The following is a 14,836-nucleotide window of genomic DNA, read 5'->3' on the forward strand; positions in this document are numbered from 1 at the left end:
AGGAGATGGCCACTGATAGGGAATGCCTCTGTAAATATGTTTCCATGACAACCGACTCTCTTGACCGCAGTAACAGATACACATACAACAAGAGAGGAAATTTTGGAAGTGGTGTTTTAAATGCAGTTTGTGCTGAGGTTATATAAGAAGTAACTGGAGCCTAGAGTCTGGACCAGGAGGCCATGAATTACTGTCATGGGTTAGATATGTGTCGCCAGCCAGTGCACAATGAAGATAGAAGACTTAGTATGTGCCATAGTGAACTGTAAAGAGTGTAAATTAGAGACAGCACTGTAATTAATTGCAGTTATTGTTTGTAAGAGTCCAATAAATTCAGTTACCAATCCAAACCCATGTCTAGTCACATAAACATTTTGTGATGAAGTATTCAACAGAACTTGGCCAATACACTACATGATGTTTCACATATTTTAAATTTCAGGTCATACGTAGTAACAGGTGTCCAAAACTTATCATGAATTATAAACCATAATTACTCTTATTTTGGATCTGACATTCTCATGGCAGACTGAAAAGTATGACCTGCTGGGTTGTAATGTTGTGCAGTTCTCAGAGATTCAAATGTTTCAAAGGCAGATATCATCTCCATCCTGTAGGTCAAAGAGTAAGCCATGCAAGAAAACAGCACAAAGAGGTGGCAAAAGCTACGGAGTCTCAACACTAGCAGCATCATTAAACGATCAACTTAAAAAAGAAAGAAGCAGGTGACAAGCTCGGCAGCCTGCACAACTTGCTGCCTGCGCCTGCTGGTTTCTTTTACCTGGCTTACTCTTTGACTCTGAAGATGGAGGCAACGCATTCCTCCAACTAAATCACATTACAACCCAGAAGACTGTACTCTCGAAATATTTGTATACTTTGTTGCACTTGCATGATATTCAGACCCCAAAATTTAAATATTAAAATAAAGTACAAATCATTCTCTTCAAAGCGGTTGATAAGGCTGTATTATAATTTGGAAATTATGGCAATGGTCTTTACTTTTGTTTGACCTGAATTTTGTACTGTTCTGATTTGACATTGCAGGAACTGAAACTGGCACTTTCAGGGCTAAAAGCAACTAGTCAAAGTTAATACTTTCTTCATTATATGGACCTTCATTTTCCACTTTAAAGTCCCTGTATTTATTTCAAATGTAGGGCACCTTAGACTCAGCAACCGCGCCCCCTCCCCACCCTCCAATGCAAAATGAGAACTATACTTTCCATTTTATAAACTGCTGAAACCCATATCAAGTAGTAATGTTCTGCTGTCAGAGGAATAATGTTCATCTGTCTCTAAACTTAGCACTGAACAAACTAGCAGAAGACGACAACTCCCTAAGAATCACGTTGCTTAGCTGAAGTCCGTGGCTTGTTTACACAACACAGGAGCACATAAAAATGTGCTGAGGATCCACCCTAACCCACAACCCTTGGGCTGCCAATGTTATAAGATTCATTATTTTGCTCACACTTCTGAATTTCAATACTTACTTTCTAACAGTACAGCCGAATTCTTTTGCTATTCCTATTCGACTTTAATCATTTCACCTCCAACATTCCTTTCACACAATGATTGAAGGCTTATGATTACCAAGATGATTGTGGCAGCCTCCAGACAACATACATATGCAAAAGTCACCACCGAGCTTTACTCGAATTTGTTTTTAACTGAGATTTTAATGTCCTGTGATGACACAGACTTCTTCATTTTCCTGCACCCATGCCTCCAGCCGTCATGCAGTATGGAGTATCGCAGTTAATAGGAAAGGAATATGGACCAATGTACCATAAATAAATCTGTATAAAAACCAAACCAAACAGTTCCACTGCTGTTATCCTGCTAGTGGTGCTGTTTGCGGGCCCCACGCACCCCTCTCCCACTCAACCTGCCACCATGATGCTGGCTTCCCATACCATTTTTCTCTCCTGCAGGTGTGCTGAATGACATGGTGGAGGCAGAGGGTGGTGCCTTGCTGTAAGGTATCCGGAAAAGCTTAATCTTCAGGTGATCACAGATTTCGAGGCACACTTGTGCTGAGTAACGAAGGAGATCCAGGCTCACCCACACCTACAAGAAAATGCACTAATGAGTCACGAGACACACTGCATGGCACCCGTGGGAAGCAATGGTCACTCACAAGAGAAAATCATGGCACCTGTGAGGACAGTCACAAGTCACACTGAGTTGTTCTTGGCTCAATATCCTCTATGAACCCTCCAGTCACTGGATGACCATCCCTTCTGCTTTGGCATGATGTAACAATGCCCTTTCACTGCCTCCAGTATGTCACACAATGCCTCAACCCTTCTTGCCAATCATTTGTCCTTTTCCCCTCCTCCTCTACTGTCAACATTAGCTTCCTGCTTGGCCACTATCTGGTTAGCATGCCTTTGGTTCTTAAGAGTCTGGATGGGTAATACTGGCTTAAATTCTACTTTGACCCAGTTTATTTTGAAATTATTTGTTTGGCAGAGATGTGACCAGGTTCTAGTGAAGAGCCCTTGCCTGTTTGTGTGCATGCTCAGCACATTGTGGGTAGGTGTATGCACACAAGCCCATAAGGCAAGTGTCAGTTAATTACATATACTTCTTTGTATATTCATGTGTGTTTTGTGACTGATCTGTGAGCATTAATTTTGTTTACATGGTACAACTTGGATTAGTTGTACATAAGCCAAAGCTATGCTGCACCCTGTTGTGCTGGGGCAGTAGTTTACATGGGTTTATTTTCTCTGTAATCCCATTCTCTTGATGAGCGGTGGTGCTCACCATTTTGTGCAACGGCTTGCTCATGTGACCCAAAGTAGTTCTGTGTAACTGCACCACTTATGCATGCTGGTCTGTGTAACTGTTCACGCTATCATTTTGCAATCTCCTGTTCCTCAAATTTTGAACTGCATACTGTTAATTCTGTATCAGCTTTATTTTGCATTTATATTGTTTTGTTCTTCTTACAAGGTCTCAAGAGTTGTGTTTCACAGTTTGCAACCTGTCATCTGCAAGTGTCTGCAAGTGTTTTCACTGTACATCCTGGATGTTTTGGTTCCCAGTTCAATTTTCTTTCTTTTGCTGCTGTGGCTAAATACAGGTTCGATTACTCATTGCTAGCTATCTTGATTCCCAGTCCACCTTCAGAAAGCATGTATACCCATAACAATTTGGGGATGATAGCTTGAGTTCTCCTGCACTCTGCTTGGCAAAAACAACTCAACATGCCAAACATTAATAAGTCATAAAAGACTGCAGGGTACATTAATAACAGGAGTCATAATATTATATTTCAGCATCCTGTTGCAGTGAAGTATCACTCATGCAGTTTCTCTTCTGTCTATAATGCAACACACTTTTTATTTTACATGACACCAAACTTACATTCAATTCTCTTGTTGATGTACGTCATTATTCTCAATTCTGGTGTTTTGAGAATGTACTATACTGACAACAGTGGGCACAGTGCAGTAGATTCCATCAAAATGTGTTGCCTGAAGATGGCCCTGTGAGGCTGAAATATGTATTCAGACACAGAATATATATATATACTCATATATATTAAAAACATTTTAAGACCATTTTAACTGGAATTTTAGTGAGTTGAATAAATTTTGATGTCACATAAAATAAAAAGTGTGTTGCATTACAGATGGAAGAGAAACTGCACGTGTGATAGGAGTCATGTCATGTGCTGCTCCTGTTAAGTTGGGAGCCATCAGTCACTCACCACCCACTGATGAGTCATAAGACATATTCATGACACCTGTGATGAAAGAAGCCTTGCATCATGCACTAAAAACTAGTAAGTCATATGATACATTGCATGGAACCAGTCATTGTAGGAGTCACTCACCAAACACAGCCACAGTACAATATACTCTGGAAGAAAAAAATTGAAGTACTGGTTAAGGAACAGCATGGCTGGGCCAATCAGAGCTGAGTCCAGGTATTCCAACTCATTCTTCGTCATGTGTGCTACCTGCAGCAGAATACAATTTCCTCAATGAATAAAGGAAACAGTGAATGTTGCTGAGTCACAGCCTGGTTTAACCCTTCAGTGCCGTAGTCCGTGCATGGCATGCCAGCGGCTTTTTGTCACATGTTGCCGAAGTCCATACTTGGCGCACACAGTGCAGCACTAAGTTACAGCTCGTATTTTGAACCATTGTTCACGTGTAAAGTAATTTTTTTGGTATGAAATTAAAGAGGAAATTTCAGGCTAACATTTCATATATCCACTGTCCCACTTTGAACTTCCTGCAGGAGTTGTAATACATTTGAATTCTCTGAAAAAGTTTTCTGCTTTAACACTTGGTTCGCTTCTTACCATACAAACCTACCCCTGCCTTGGGGAATTCTTAAGAACTAAATATGCTAGATCAATACTGTGTGCTGTCCTGCATGCTGACTGAATGAAAAGTCGATTCTCTTGAGGCACATTCTGACCAGTGCTGCTTCTAGATTGCAATTTGTAACCAAGAGAAGACACATGGAGAATCTACAACTTTGAGACATGATGTTCACTCTTAAAAGTGTATCATGACTGCTATGTAGCAAACCAAAAACAGTTCACTACATGAATGATACCACTGTAATCCCCCTTTGTTCTACAAATATGCATCATGCAGTCTGGTCAGCCTAGGCCAGCCGCAAGGAATGAAGTGACCAGCTGTGTTGTGTCATGACCAGTGGAGAGTATATTTAGTTCAGACTGAATCAGAACAAAGGTTTATCAGATTTGGAATTAGACACTGAAAATGGATGTTTCTGCTTTTCTCGATTCTGTGGTAAATGACAGAATCGAGAAAAGCAGAAAAGCACAAACATCCATTGGGAGAATACGCAAAACTATATGGGACAAAAAGAAAATTTCTGAATGTGATTATAACATGTAGGAATAACACAAGGAAAAGAACAGATCAATTGCCAATTAGGATGCAGTTAATTGAGGGACTCTGTGAAATATGCTAATGCTGTAGAACACACAGTGCTACGTCGACATTCATCACACAAAACAGGATTCCATCTAAGAGAAAGACATTTTATAAACAAGATTCTACCAACTGTGAAGAAATCAAAACCACAGAAATAGCGAGTTGTGTGCCAAAAACTGTGTACTGGTGTGATGTGGGACTCTGTGTGGAATGTTTTCATGACTAACACACCCAGCTGAATTTCTAAGATAATATGATACAATTATTCCTAAGTTTTATAGGCTTACAGTAGCAAGAATAATTTTAAAGCAGTGTGGATCAATACACCGATTCTATACACGAGGGTTGGAACTTTAATAGTGGCAACTATTTATTTACAACTGATACAAAATAGATGCATGTTTTGAAGTTTTACTGTCCTTCAATGTAGTCACCAGCATGGTGTACAACCCATTGCCAGCGATGTGGAAGTCGTAGGATACCTTTAGCAGCGCCTCTTGTGTTCATAGTTCGAATGGAGAGGTCTACTGCCTGAAGAATCTCTGGAACAGTTCTGAAGCGAATGCCACGAAGTGGTTCTTTAATCTTAGGAATCAAGTAAAAGTCACAAAGGCTTAAGCCTGGGGAGTATGGTGGATGGTACAGCATTTCCCAGCCCCATCGATCGAACAAATCAGCCGCAGCTTGCGCTGCATGCGGCCAAGCATTGTCCTGCAAAATGATGGGTGCATTCTGCAGAAAGTGTTGCCGCTTCTTTCTCAAAGCTGGTCACAGGTTGTGTTCCAATACTGCGCATTGATGGTCTGCTGTCAGGGAATGGTATGCGTTAGGATAACACCATCACAGTCGTACACGAGAATCACCATAACTTTCAAATTGCTGGGGTTCTGACAAACTTTTGATTTTCATGGTGACCTGTAATGACGCCATTCATTCAATTGGCATTTCGTTTATGGCTCATATGAGTACAATTTGGCCCATGTCTCATCCAGTGTAATGATACGGCATAAGAAAGCCTCTCCTTCGCGCTCATAGCGCTCCAAGTGGTTACGAGCAGCGTCGTGTCATAGCCATTTCTGCATTTCTGTCAAATCATGCGGAACTCAAATGATGTAATTTTTCTCATGCCCAGGCATTCCTTCAGAATGCGAAGCACATTCACATGTGCTAATTCTGTCTCTGGGGCCGGATCACGACTCATATGGCGTCGATCACTCTCCAGTAACGTGGAAAGAGCATACATTTCTTCTTCACTGACACTAGGATGACCTGGCCGACACATGTCTGCCACATTTTGGCATCCCTCGTTGAAGGCTTTTACCCACCTTGCCACTGTTCTGTAAGACAATGCAGATTCCCCACAAGCCTCTTGAAGACCTTGATGACACTGTCGTGCTGTATGGCCTCTGGCACATTCAACCTTTAGCCAACTCCGTTGTTCCTGTTTTGAAAACATCGTGACACCACTACATTAGACTGCCAGCTAACACGAGGCTATGTTCTTCTCATCACTGTGCATGCACGTGATGTGGGAAGGGAGAGTCCATTTGCTCCCAGGTAAGGTAGGTATGTAACTAACGTGTGGTATAAGCGACATTATTTGGTTCTGTTGCATGGCATCTCTACAACAGTGTTGCCACTATTAAAGTTCCAACCCTCATACATTTCCGAACGTAGTGTGGAAATTAGAAAAACAAAACTCCAGTTTTTCCCAATTTATTGCATTTTAAGTTTTCTGTCATCTTCACATACCCCCCCCCCAAGGAAATACAGGAAAATGCTGCATGATCACTTTATTCCAAATTTTTCCAATTCATCAATCTCATTCATTTTGCCACCTTGACCCACATAATACATGCAGTTGTAGAAGTGTTATTAAATAAAGTCAATGAGCCGTTTATTTTGGGCATGATAAATAAACAACGAATAGTGTTTCACTATATTTATGAACAATCTAAGATCCATATCATCCATACCAAAAGCTCCCAAGCAGACATCAAATTTTGCCTGGTTATAGCAGGGTAACTGTGACTTTCTTAGGTCACATGTTGCAGGTTGTAATGACACCATCCTCACTGAGGTTGGCCGAACCACGGCTGTCTTTGGTGGGGATGCATCATGGACCAAGGATGCATTGGGACACCTCCTCATGGTCCCGCTTGGCAACAACAGTCTTGGGGTCTGGATCAGTATGACCTACCTGGGCTGGCAGCTAAGTTCCCATAAAGGGCAATGGCTTTATGACCGGAGCCTCCTACACGGCGGCATAATGACTCTTGTGGATCACTATGGTGTACCCGGGACGAATGCAGGAGAGCACTCCCATGGCGGTAGCTTCAGCTATTTGAGTTGCCTCCCTAGAGTACCGATAAGGTGCTGCAAGCCTTAGGGCTCAACACTCTAAAACGGTTTGACCAACCCATTTGGAGGGGTTGGAATGGGGGAGCTCATAGGCCACCCCCAGAGGCGACTCTCTCATGCAGGTTGCCCTAGTCACAACCTCATGACTAACTGGTGTCACACTCCCATTAATCATCTGGGATACACCTCTCCCCCCAAACAGGCATTCTTGGTCCTGGAGGCTTGTGAGGGTTTCATTCACAACAGAACCAGGCCACCTAAGCCAAAGTGTGAAGCATCGTGCTGAGGGCTGCATGGCACTGGGGTGGTGATTAGCCAGTGTCTTGAATGATCCCCTTGGGGCACCAGGCAGCACCCCGTTGTACTTATGCCTTCCACCCTTATGGACACTGCGGGTACCAACCTTTTAAATACCCATGGCTCCTGGGACCAAAAAGAAAGGAACCAAACAAAAAACCAGTCATAAGGACCTTAAACTGAAGAGGGACCCCCCCTCCAAGGGGATCCCTATGTGAAATGATTCAGCAGGGGGGCTGGAAGCTCTGGTGAACCACTAAGGGACCCAGTTGCAACCAGTGACCCTGATGTTGAACTTTCGACCAAAGGCAGCGATGAACCAGTGGTTAGAAATCTACCTGACGTAAAACCAAAAACTCCTCTCTTGGGAATCAGTAGTACTGACATACCACTGCAAGGGGCTAGTACTTCTAGCACACCTGCAGCAGGAGAAGGACTGGGACACCTAGTCTCTGGAGTAGGTGGACCCCGTCTAGCGAAGAAGGCCTTGTCTGGATGCGCTAGACAGAAATTAAAAAGGCAAGAGCTGGGGCATGCAAAGCAGGAACTAGGGGCAGTCAGGAACCAGGAAGTGCAGACTCGTCAAAGCAGGGAGAAACCCCCCACTGGGATCTTTAAGAGGCCAAGGGCATAGGGCAGTACTCTTACAGAAATGGCCAGAGCTCCAAAAAGGCCCAGGGACTTACAAGGAGGCTCTGTCCAATATAAAGGTAGCTATCTTCAAGGAAATGTATCCTGAGGAGAAGCTAACAGAGGGAGACCAGGACTCGATTCTGGAGGAACTTGGACAGGCGTTACATAGGACTCCTTTGGGAGAACTACCACGCCTGAAATCATACAGACTGGAGGGATGTGCATTAATACATACATGTGCCTACCAACAATCTGGACAGTGGCTCGTCAGAACCATAGATAATCACAGATTAAAATCAGGGGCTAGGGTGAAGATTACTGATGCCAAGAACCTACCCAAACCTGTGAAGGTGGCTTTCAAGGATGAAGAACGAAGTTGCCCAAAATCCTGCAGAGCTGCTGAAATGGATCAGGAATCTTAATCCAGGGCTCCATACTGAGAGTTGGAGGATACTGGATATGAAATCTGAACCAAAAGGGCAGAGACTGATCCTCCTTATAGACCGGGATTCCTTGTATGTTATCAAGGGAACCGGATATAGGGTATACACAGGATTCTCACAGGGAACTGTTACGGTCCTGCAGGATCCTGAGGCGTAGCGGCATAAAGAAGTTGCTGTGCCCAGTTCAATACCCTTAGAATCAGCCTCTGAGAGGGAAGGGGATGATGTACCCACTCCCTCAGTTGACCAAAAGAGAGTATCTGATGAGGAGACAATCCTCCTCTCATCAACCTGACCTTACCAGATCAGGGACCTCCCTAGGAGGAAACCAGGTCTGATAAAGTAAAAGGGGCTGTGGAAGAAGGTATTTAGGAGGACACCTTTCCCAGCACTACAGAATGAAAACACAACACACATACAAACACACATGACATATACACACAACATATGATTCATTCAGCAAGGCTGCTATGGCAATTTTATGTCAACAACTTGCTGAGGGAAAAGTAGACGTAGCCACTCTCTGCCACTCAATATTAAGTATACAAACATAATTAAATATATGTATTGTGTTATTTAATAATTCTGTATTATGTACATAGAAGGAATAGGGGGCCAGGATTGTGCAATCAGTATAGCAACTGGCTACGGGTTGGCTGGCTGAGGGGTTGTCAAGTCCCTGTAAGGGCAAGATGTTCCTCCTCTCCACATCATTAAGGCTGGTTCTGGGGCCCATTCAGCCTCCTATCCAATTGGTATGGGGGGTAGAGCAGCTGAGGCATGTAGCTGACCACTGAGTTACAACTAGTGCCGAGGTCAAGAATACATAAATCTATACGTCAATTCCCCCATATGTCTTCATGGCATAGTGGTTTAACTTTATGCACAGCACTATTGTGACAAACATTCCCTCAGACTTGCAGACCTGACAGTGCACTGTTGTGGGGTGCACGGCACAGTGTTACACTCATAGCAACACATTGCTGTTAAGCCATTCAGTGCTGCTGTCAGCCTATTTATTTCTTTGTGTTCACCTGATTTTGTCTTAGTTATCCATTCTCTGTGATGGTTCTCATTTCATTTCCCTTTCCTTTTGCATGCCTACACATGTCATGATTCCCTGTTTCCTATCTGAAAATCTGATCAACCGGTGAAGGTATATTCTAAATTCAGTTTCAGTCTTGCTGAGTGCATTATGTAAAGCTGAAAATTATGTTTGGATGATGCCCCCTTGGGCTGTTGAGGCAAGAGGTCCTCACAGTACATGGCTGCTGAGTACTGGGTAATGTGCTCTCATAGGGTGAAAAATGGTACATGATTTGTGTTCTACAAGAACATTTATTTGGCAAGTACACCATGTGCATCTCACAAATGTTAATCTTGATAAACAGGATTTTTTTGAGAACTAGTGGGCCACAATTTGCATTGCATTCGTGAGTTGTGTGTCTGTGTAAATTCTGAATTGCTTTCTATGTTGGCTATGATGCAACACGAATTTAACTGCTATACGCGACATTCTTTGATTATGTATGTTTGTAGTTCTGCTAAGGGCTTCTTAGGAGAGCAGCTAAGTGCTACTCTTAGCAGAACGATAGTGTGAGACTACTTTTGTTTTCCTGTGCTATGTTTATATTCTTTACTGCCATATTCTTCAAACGTGTAAAATTCTTTTAAACTGTTCTCTATATTAAATGTGTTTCTGTTACTATGTATTTCTTTTCTTTAGATATGCAATAATTTGAGTTCCTTGCCTACCATGTCTGATGAGAAGTGACTGAGCTAGAAAGGACGAGCTAAAAGGTTTGTGTTTAGGCACCCTGTCCATTTGGCAGTATGAAACATGCAACTAAATCACGGACCATAAAGTGAGCCATTTGTTGTCCATGTTTAGCATACACTGCTCCTTCTTTCATTGAAGTGTGTATGCCCACAGTTCCACAGACCTAGCACTGGAACACTGTGGCATGTATAGCCACAGTTCCACAGCCCTAGCACTGGAACATTGTGGTATACATGCCCACAGTACTGCCAAGTCTCGCTTTCTACCTCAGTGATGGGCATGCCCACAGTCTCCTATGCCTAGCTTTCTACTGCCATGATGTGCATGTCCACTGGTCCTTAACTGCAGATATGGTTAAAAAACTGAACTGGTCTCTACTGTTTTTCAAACAAGGAAAAGGAACTGAATGCAGTCTTATACACCAGCCTTATGATTATGGTCTTCTGTGACATGACACCACACAGTTGGCAGATGGGAACAAACATTCTGGAGGAATGCCAGGAGCAAGTTCACTTGAAATGTGTGCATTAAATGGAATCATATCATATGAGACCATAACCTTAATATTCAGCACTATGAGAACCTCAGATTTCATATATGCTGACTTACCACAAGTCTGTTGGTAACCTTGGCAGCTGCCATACCAAATGCCAGTATGTAGAGGGCAGGATGGTTCTCGTACACATGTTCAACACTCTTTCTATAGATGATGAATGCTGGGACAATGACCAAGCTGAATGGAATCACAGGCGACAGAACACTTGTGCCCTGCATAACAATACAATGAATATCATATCCCTCTCATCAGCCACTTAACATTGTTGCCACCTTAACACAATTCACATTTAATGTACACAAGAGTTTTCAACACAGACTTCATTGTGTTGTGATGAAAGTGGTAACAGGCAATGCTTACTGTTCTAGAAACAAGATTGGGAAACAGTACTGAATATCACAGTAAGTGCATCCGTGAAGTGCACATGACATTGTGATGGTCACTGTCTTGAAAACAACATAATAAATGCACATATATGTAAACATTTATTTTACTGTGGTTACAACTTAAGGGTGGAACATTTTTCAATGTACATCATATAAAGTGCAATACAAGTTCGTCGCTGTTTGTCTAGTGCCTCCGACATAATCAGTGTTGACTTCTCTGGTCTCTGGCCACCTATGAAAGGGTGCAGGGTTGATTTCTGAGGTGGGGGCCTATATAGGGCAGATTCAGTTACCCCCAACGATAGGGTGAGAATGAGGGGTGGCAGAGGGGACCTACATGGGCCCCTAAAAACAAGGGGGCTTCATAATCTTTACATTTACAAAGTTTTATCTTTGGCAGAAGTGAAGGCTGCAATCTGTGAGCAGAAAAATTCATATACATCTGGCTGGACAGCACTCAGAAACCCTCTGACCAATCATCAAGTCATAGAGCAAGACCACCAGAACTCCTTAATATGCTGATACATGGGAGGTACAAAGTTAACCTGGACTTAATTTTTTTCCCCTGAAATGTGGGCACCAGGAAAACGAAACTTTTTCATGGACAGCTGGTAGCAAAACTGCACTCATTACCTGGCAAGTGGTAATGCACCACACTTCTGCACAACAGATCTCTTACAAGATGGCATCAGACTTTCACCCTGATAGTGTAGAACAGCACCAAAACATTAAATTCCTAGCAAAAGGGAAAGTTTAAACAAGCAGAAATTCTTTGTATGTTAAAGATACAGTATGGAGAAGAGACCCTGTCATGTGCAAGTGTCTATGATCAGTACAGCAAATTTCCTGAAGGCCATATATGATTCAAGTCACAGCTGTCAGGTGGCAAGTTCATGGCAAGTGTTTTGGGATTTGGAAGGAAGGATTCATGTTGACTTTCTTCCACATGATCTAACAATCTATGCCAGTATTACAGTAACCTGTTTCGCAATGATGTGCACCAAGCAATTCAGAAGAAGAGACCTCAGAAACTGTCAAAAAAGACCATCTTACTGCATGACAATGCTCATCCACATACAGAAAATCTGATGAAGGCAATATTGGCAATGGGCCAACTTAGCCCCCTGTGATTTTCATGTGTTTTGATCAATCAACGTGCACATAGGACAGAATCTTTCATTCTACTGGCAGCAGTAAGTTGCCAGGACAATGGATAAAAACGTGTTACTGTACATGAAGAATATCTTGAAATGTGTGAGAGTTTGCTGATTTTGGCAATATGTTCCTTTTGCTTAAAAATAAGTCCAGGTATCACCCTTGTATAGCTAATACGTGGGGAAGTCATAAAATTTTAATTATCACCCAGAAGAAACAGAAACACAGATGCAAGAAATTGTATGTGAGTTAGCCCTTCTCTACATATGGCCCCTGCAAGGTCACACATTTTCCCCAATGATGCATTAGCTGCTGGATACCTTGATCATAGAAGGTCTCGTTTTGACTGTTCAGGAAGTCCTCCACTGCAGAAATGTCATCATCGTCTTGGAATCGCTTACCACAAAGTAGCTTCTTTAGTCACGGAAAGAGGAAGAAGTCACTCAGTGCCAGGTCTGGTGAATATGGTGGATGGGGGATAATTTCATATCCCAAATTGGCAGCAAGTGTCGTTGTAGCACGAGCAGCATGGGCCGGTGTGTTGTAATGAAGAAGTCGCACACCTTTCTGCAGCATTCTGCGTTTTTCTTCAGTTCCTCCTGTAATTTTCTCAGAAGGTTCCAGTAGTATTCGCCAGTGATGGCGATGGCCTTTTACGCATAGTCAGTCATGATGACACCCTGCCGATCCCAGAACACACTCAACATCACCTTTCCTGACGATGGCTGGGATTTGGCCTTCTTTGGTGGCGGCGAGTCTGCATGTTTCCACTGCTTGCTCACTTCCTTCGTTTCAGGGTCATAATGACAGACCCAACATTCACCCATCGTGATCAGGCGGTCAAAAATTCCACCTTTTCATCTTGACACAACTGCAAAAGTTTCTTTGTCACATCCATCCATTGCTGTTTCTGAACTGGTGTCAACAATTGTGGCCTGCCCGGGTCATTATGATGATGGAGAATTTGGTGGAATGAAGATTGGCAGGGGAAACCGAAGTACTCAGAGAAAACCCAACCCAGCGCCACTTTGTCCACCACAAATCCAACTTGACCAGACCCGGGATCGAACTCGGGCCGCCGCAGTGGGAAGCCAGTGGCTAACCACTTGAGCTATGGCACCACCCTGCCACAACCATGCTACCATGTGTCCCATGAAAACTTGCTTTTGCCCTGGTACCTTCCCTATGAATATGTAACAAGTTAATATTACTTATAAATTTTTGCGTTTTCATGGCAGCAAGCTCTGAGACTCGTGTCTGACATTGCCTCGTGCTTCAAGTCAAAGTGATTTCCCAAACTGAATGAGGCTGCAGTGCAGACCACACTCTTTAACAAATAAATAACCTGCACAATACACCATAATCTTAATTGACTTTTTCAAATAAAACATACTCTGCAGTGAGCCCCACTCTATTTGAACAAATACAGTTATAGGTACAGTAAATTAAAATGGAAAATATACATATTTAGGACCCCAAAACTTGCACTTCCATCAAAATATCTATTTTTGTTATTTTCTGTGATTATAACACTTACCTATGCTGTGTGTGAAAAACTACTTACTACTACTACTACTACTACTACTACTACTACTACTACTACTACTACTACTACTACTACTACTACCACCACCACCACCACCACCACCACCACCACTACTAAGGACACCAGTATTTCAACCCTGTATAGCACAGATGGTAAGAATGCTGTAGGATGTAAGCTGTTAAGTCACTTACCAGTCAGCAGCTGCAGTACCTGCACATACATGCAATAACTTGTTCACCATTTTGTCAGATACTAGAGATGGTATTCAACATACAGTGTGACTTCAAATATCGTTTGCAGTCAATATTTCATCATCTGCTCCTCATTATCTTTACATATAAAAGGCTTATGCTTGTTATTCTGTTATCATGTATGTCAGTAGTCAGGTGTGTTGTGTGCTGTTTATTTTACAACACTGCAGCTAGACTACACAGTGGCAAATGGTAGGATGATGAACAGCAAAGTATTTTGAAGGGAGCACTCATGGTCTGATCAAGGTGCTATCATAGAGGGACTGATGGAAACCATGAAAAACGGCAGTCAGTAAATACAGTGTCCCAGCTGAGATTCAAAGTGAGCACCTCCCAGATAAAAGTCCAGAGAATTATAACTTTGACAGAAACATAGGCAGAAGATGGCAACAACAGACCATAGTGGAAAGTATGTTCAAGTTGTTACTGCAGCTTATACCTTTATCAACAAAAAAGCTGAAGACTTACCTCTAGATAGCAGCACCAACACGGTGTAT

At 42.6% G+C, this 14,836-nt stretch overlaps 1 protein-coding gene across 7 annotated transcripts in view; it reads right to left on the bottom strand.

Annotated features, from left to right (window-relative positions):
* LOC111872974 (cholinephosphotransferase 1) overlaps positions 1-14,836 on the bottom strand; it is a 76,150-nt gene that overhangs the window by 31,563 nt on the left and 29,751 nt on the right. For all 7 annotated transcript variants that reach the window (XM_023867308.2, XM_023867303.2, XM_023867309.1 and 4 more), the window contains 3 exons: positions 11,055-11,213; positions 3,851-3,976; positions 1,920-2,073 (listed from right to left, as the gene is read on the bottom strand). In XM_023867308.2, the coding sequence (XP_023723076.1) occupies positions 1,920-2,073; positions 3,851-3,976; positions 11,055-11,213 (439 nt within the window). The remainder of the gene's footprint in view (positions 1-1,919; positions 2,074-3,850; positions 3,977-11,054; positions 11,214-14,836) is intronic.

The sequence above is a fragment of the Cryptotermes secundus genome, unplaced genomic scaffold, assembly GCF_002891405.2.
Source record: "Cryptotermes secundus unplaced genomic scaffold, Csec_1.0 scaffold1266, whole genome shotgun sequence".
Classification (NCBI taxonomy): domain Eukaryota; kingdom Metazoa; phylum Arthropoda; class Insecta; order Blattodea; family Kalotermitidae; genus Cryptotermes; species Cryptotermes secundus.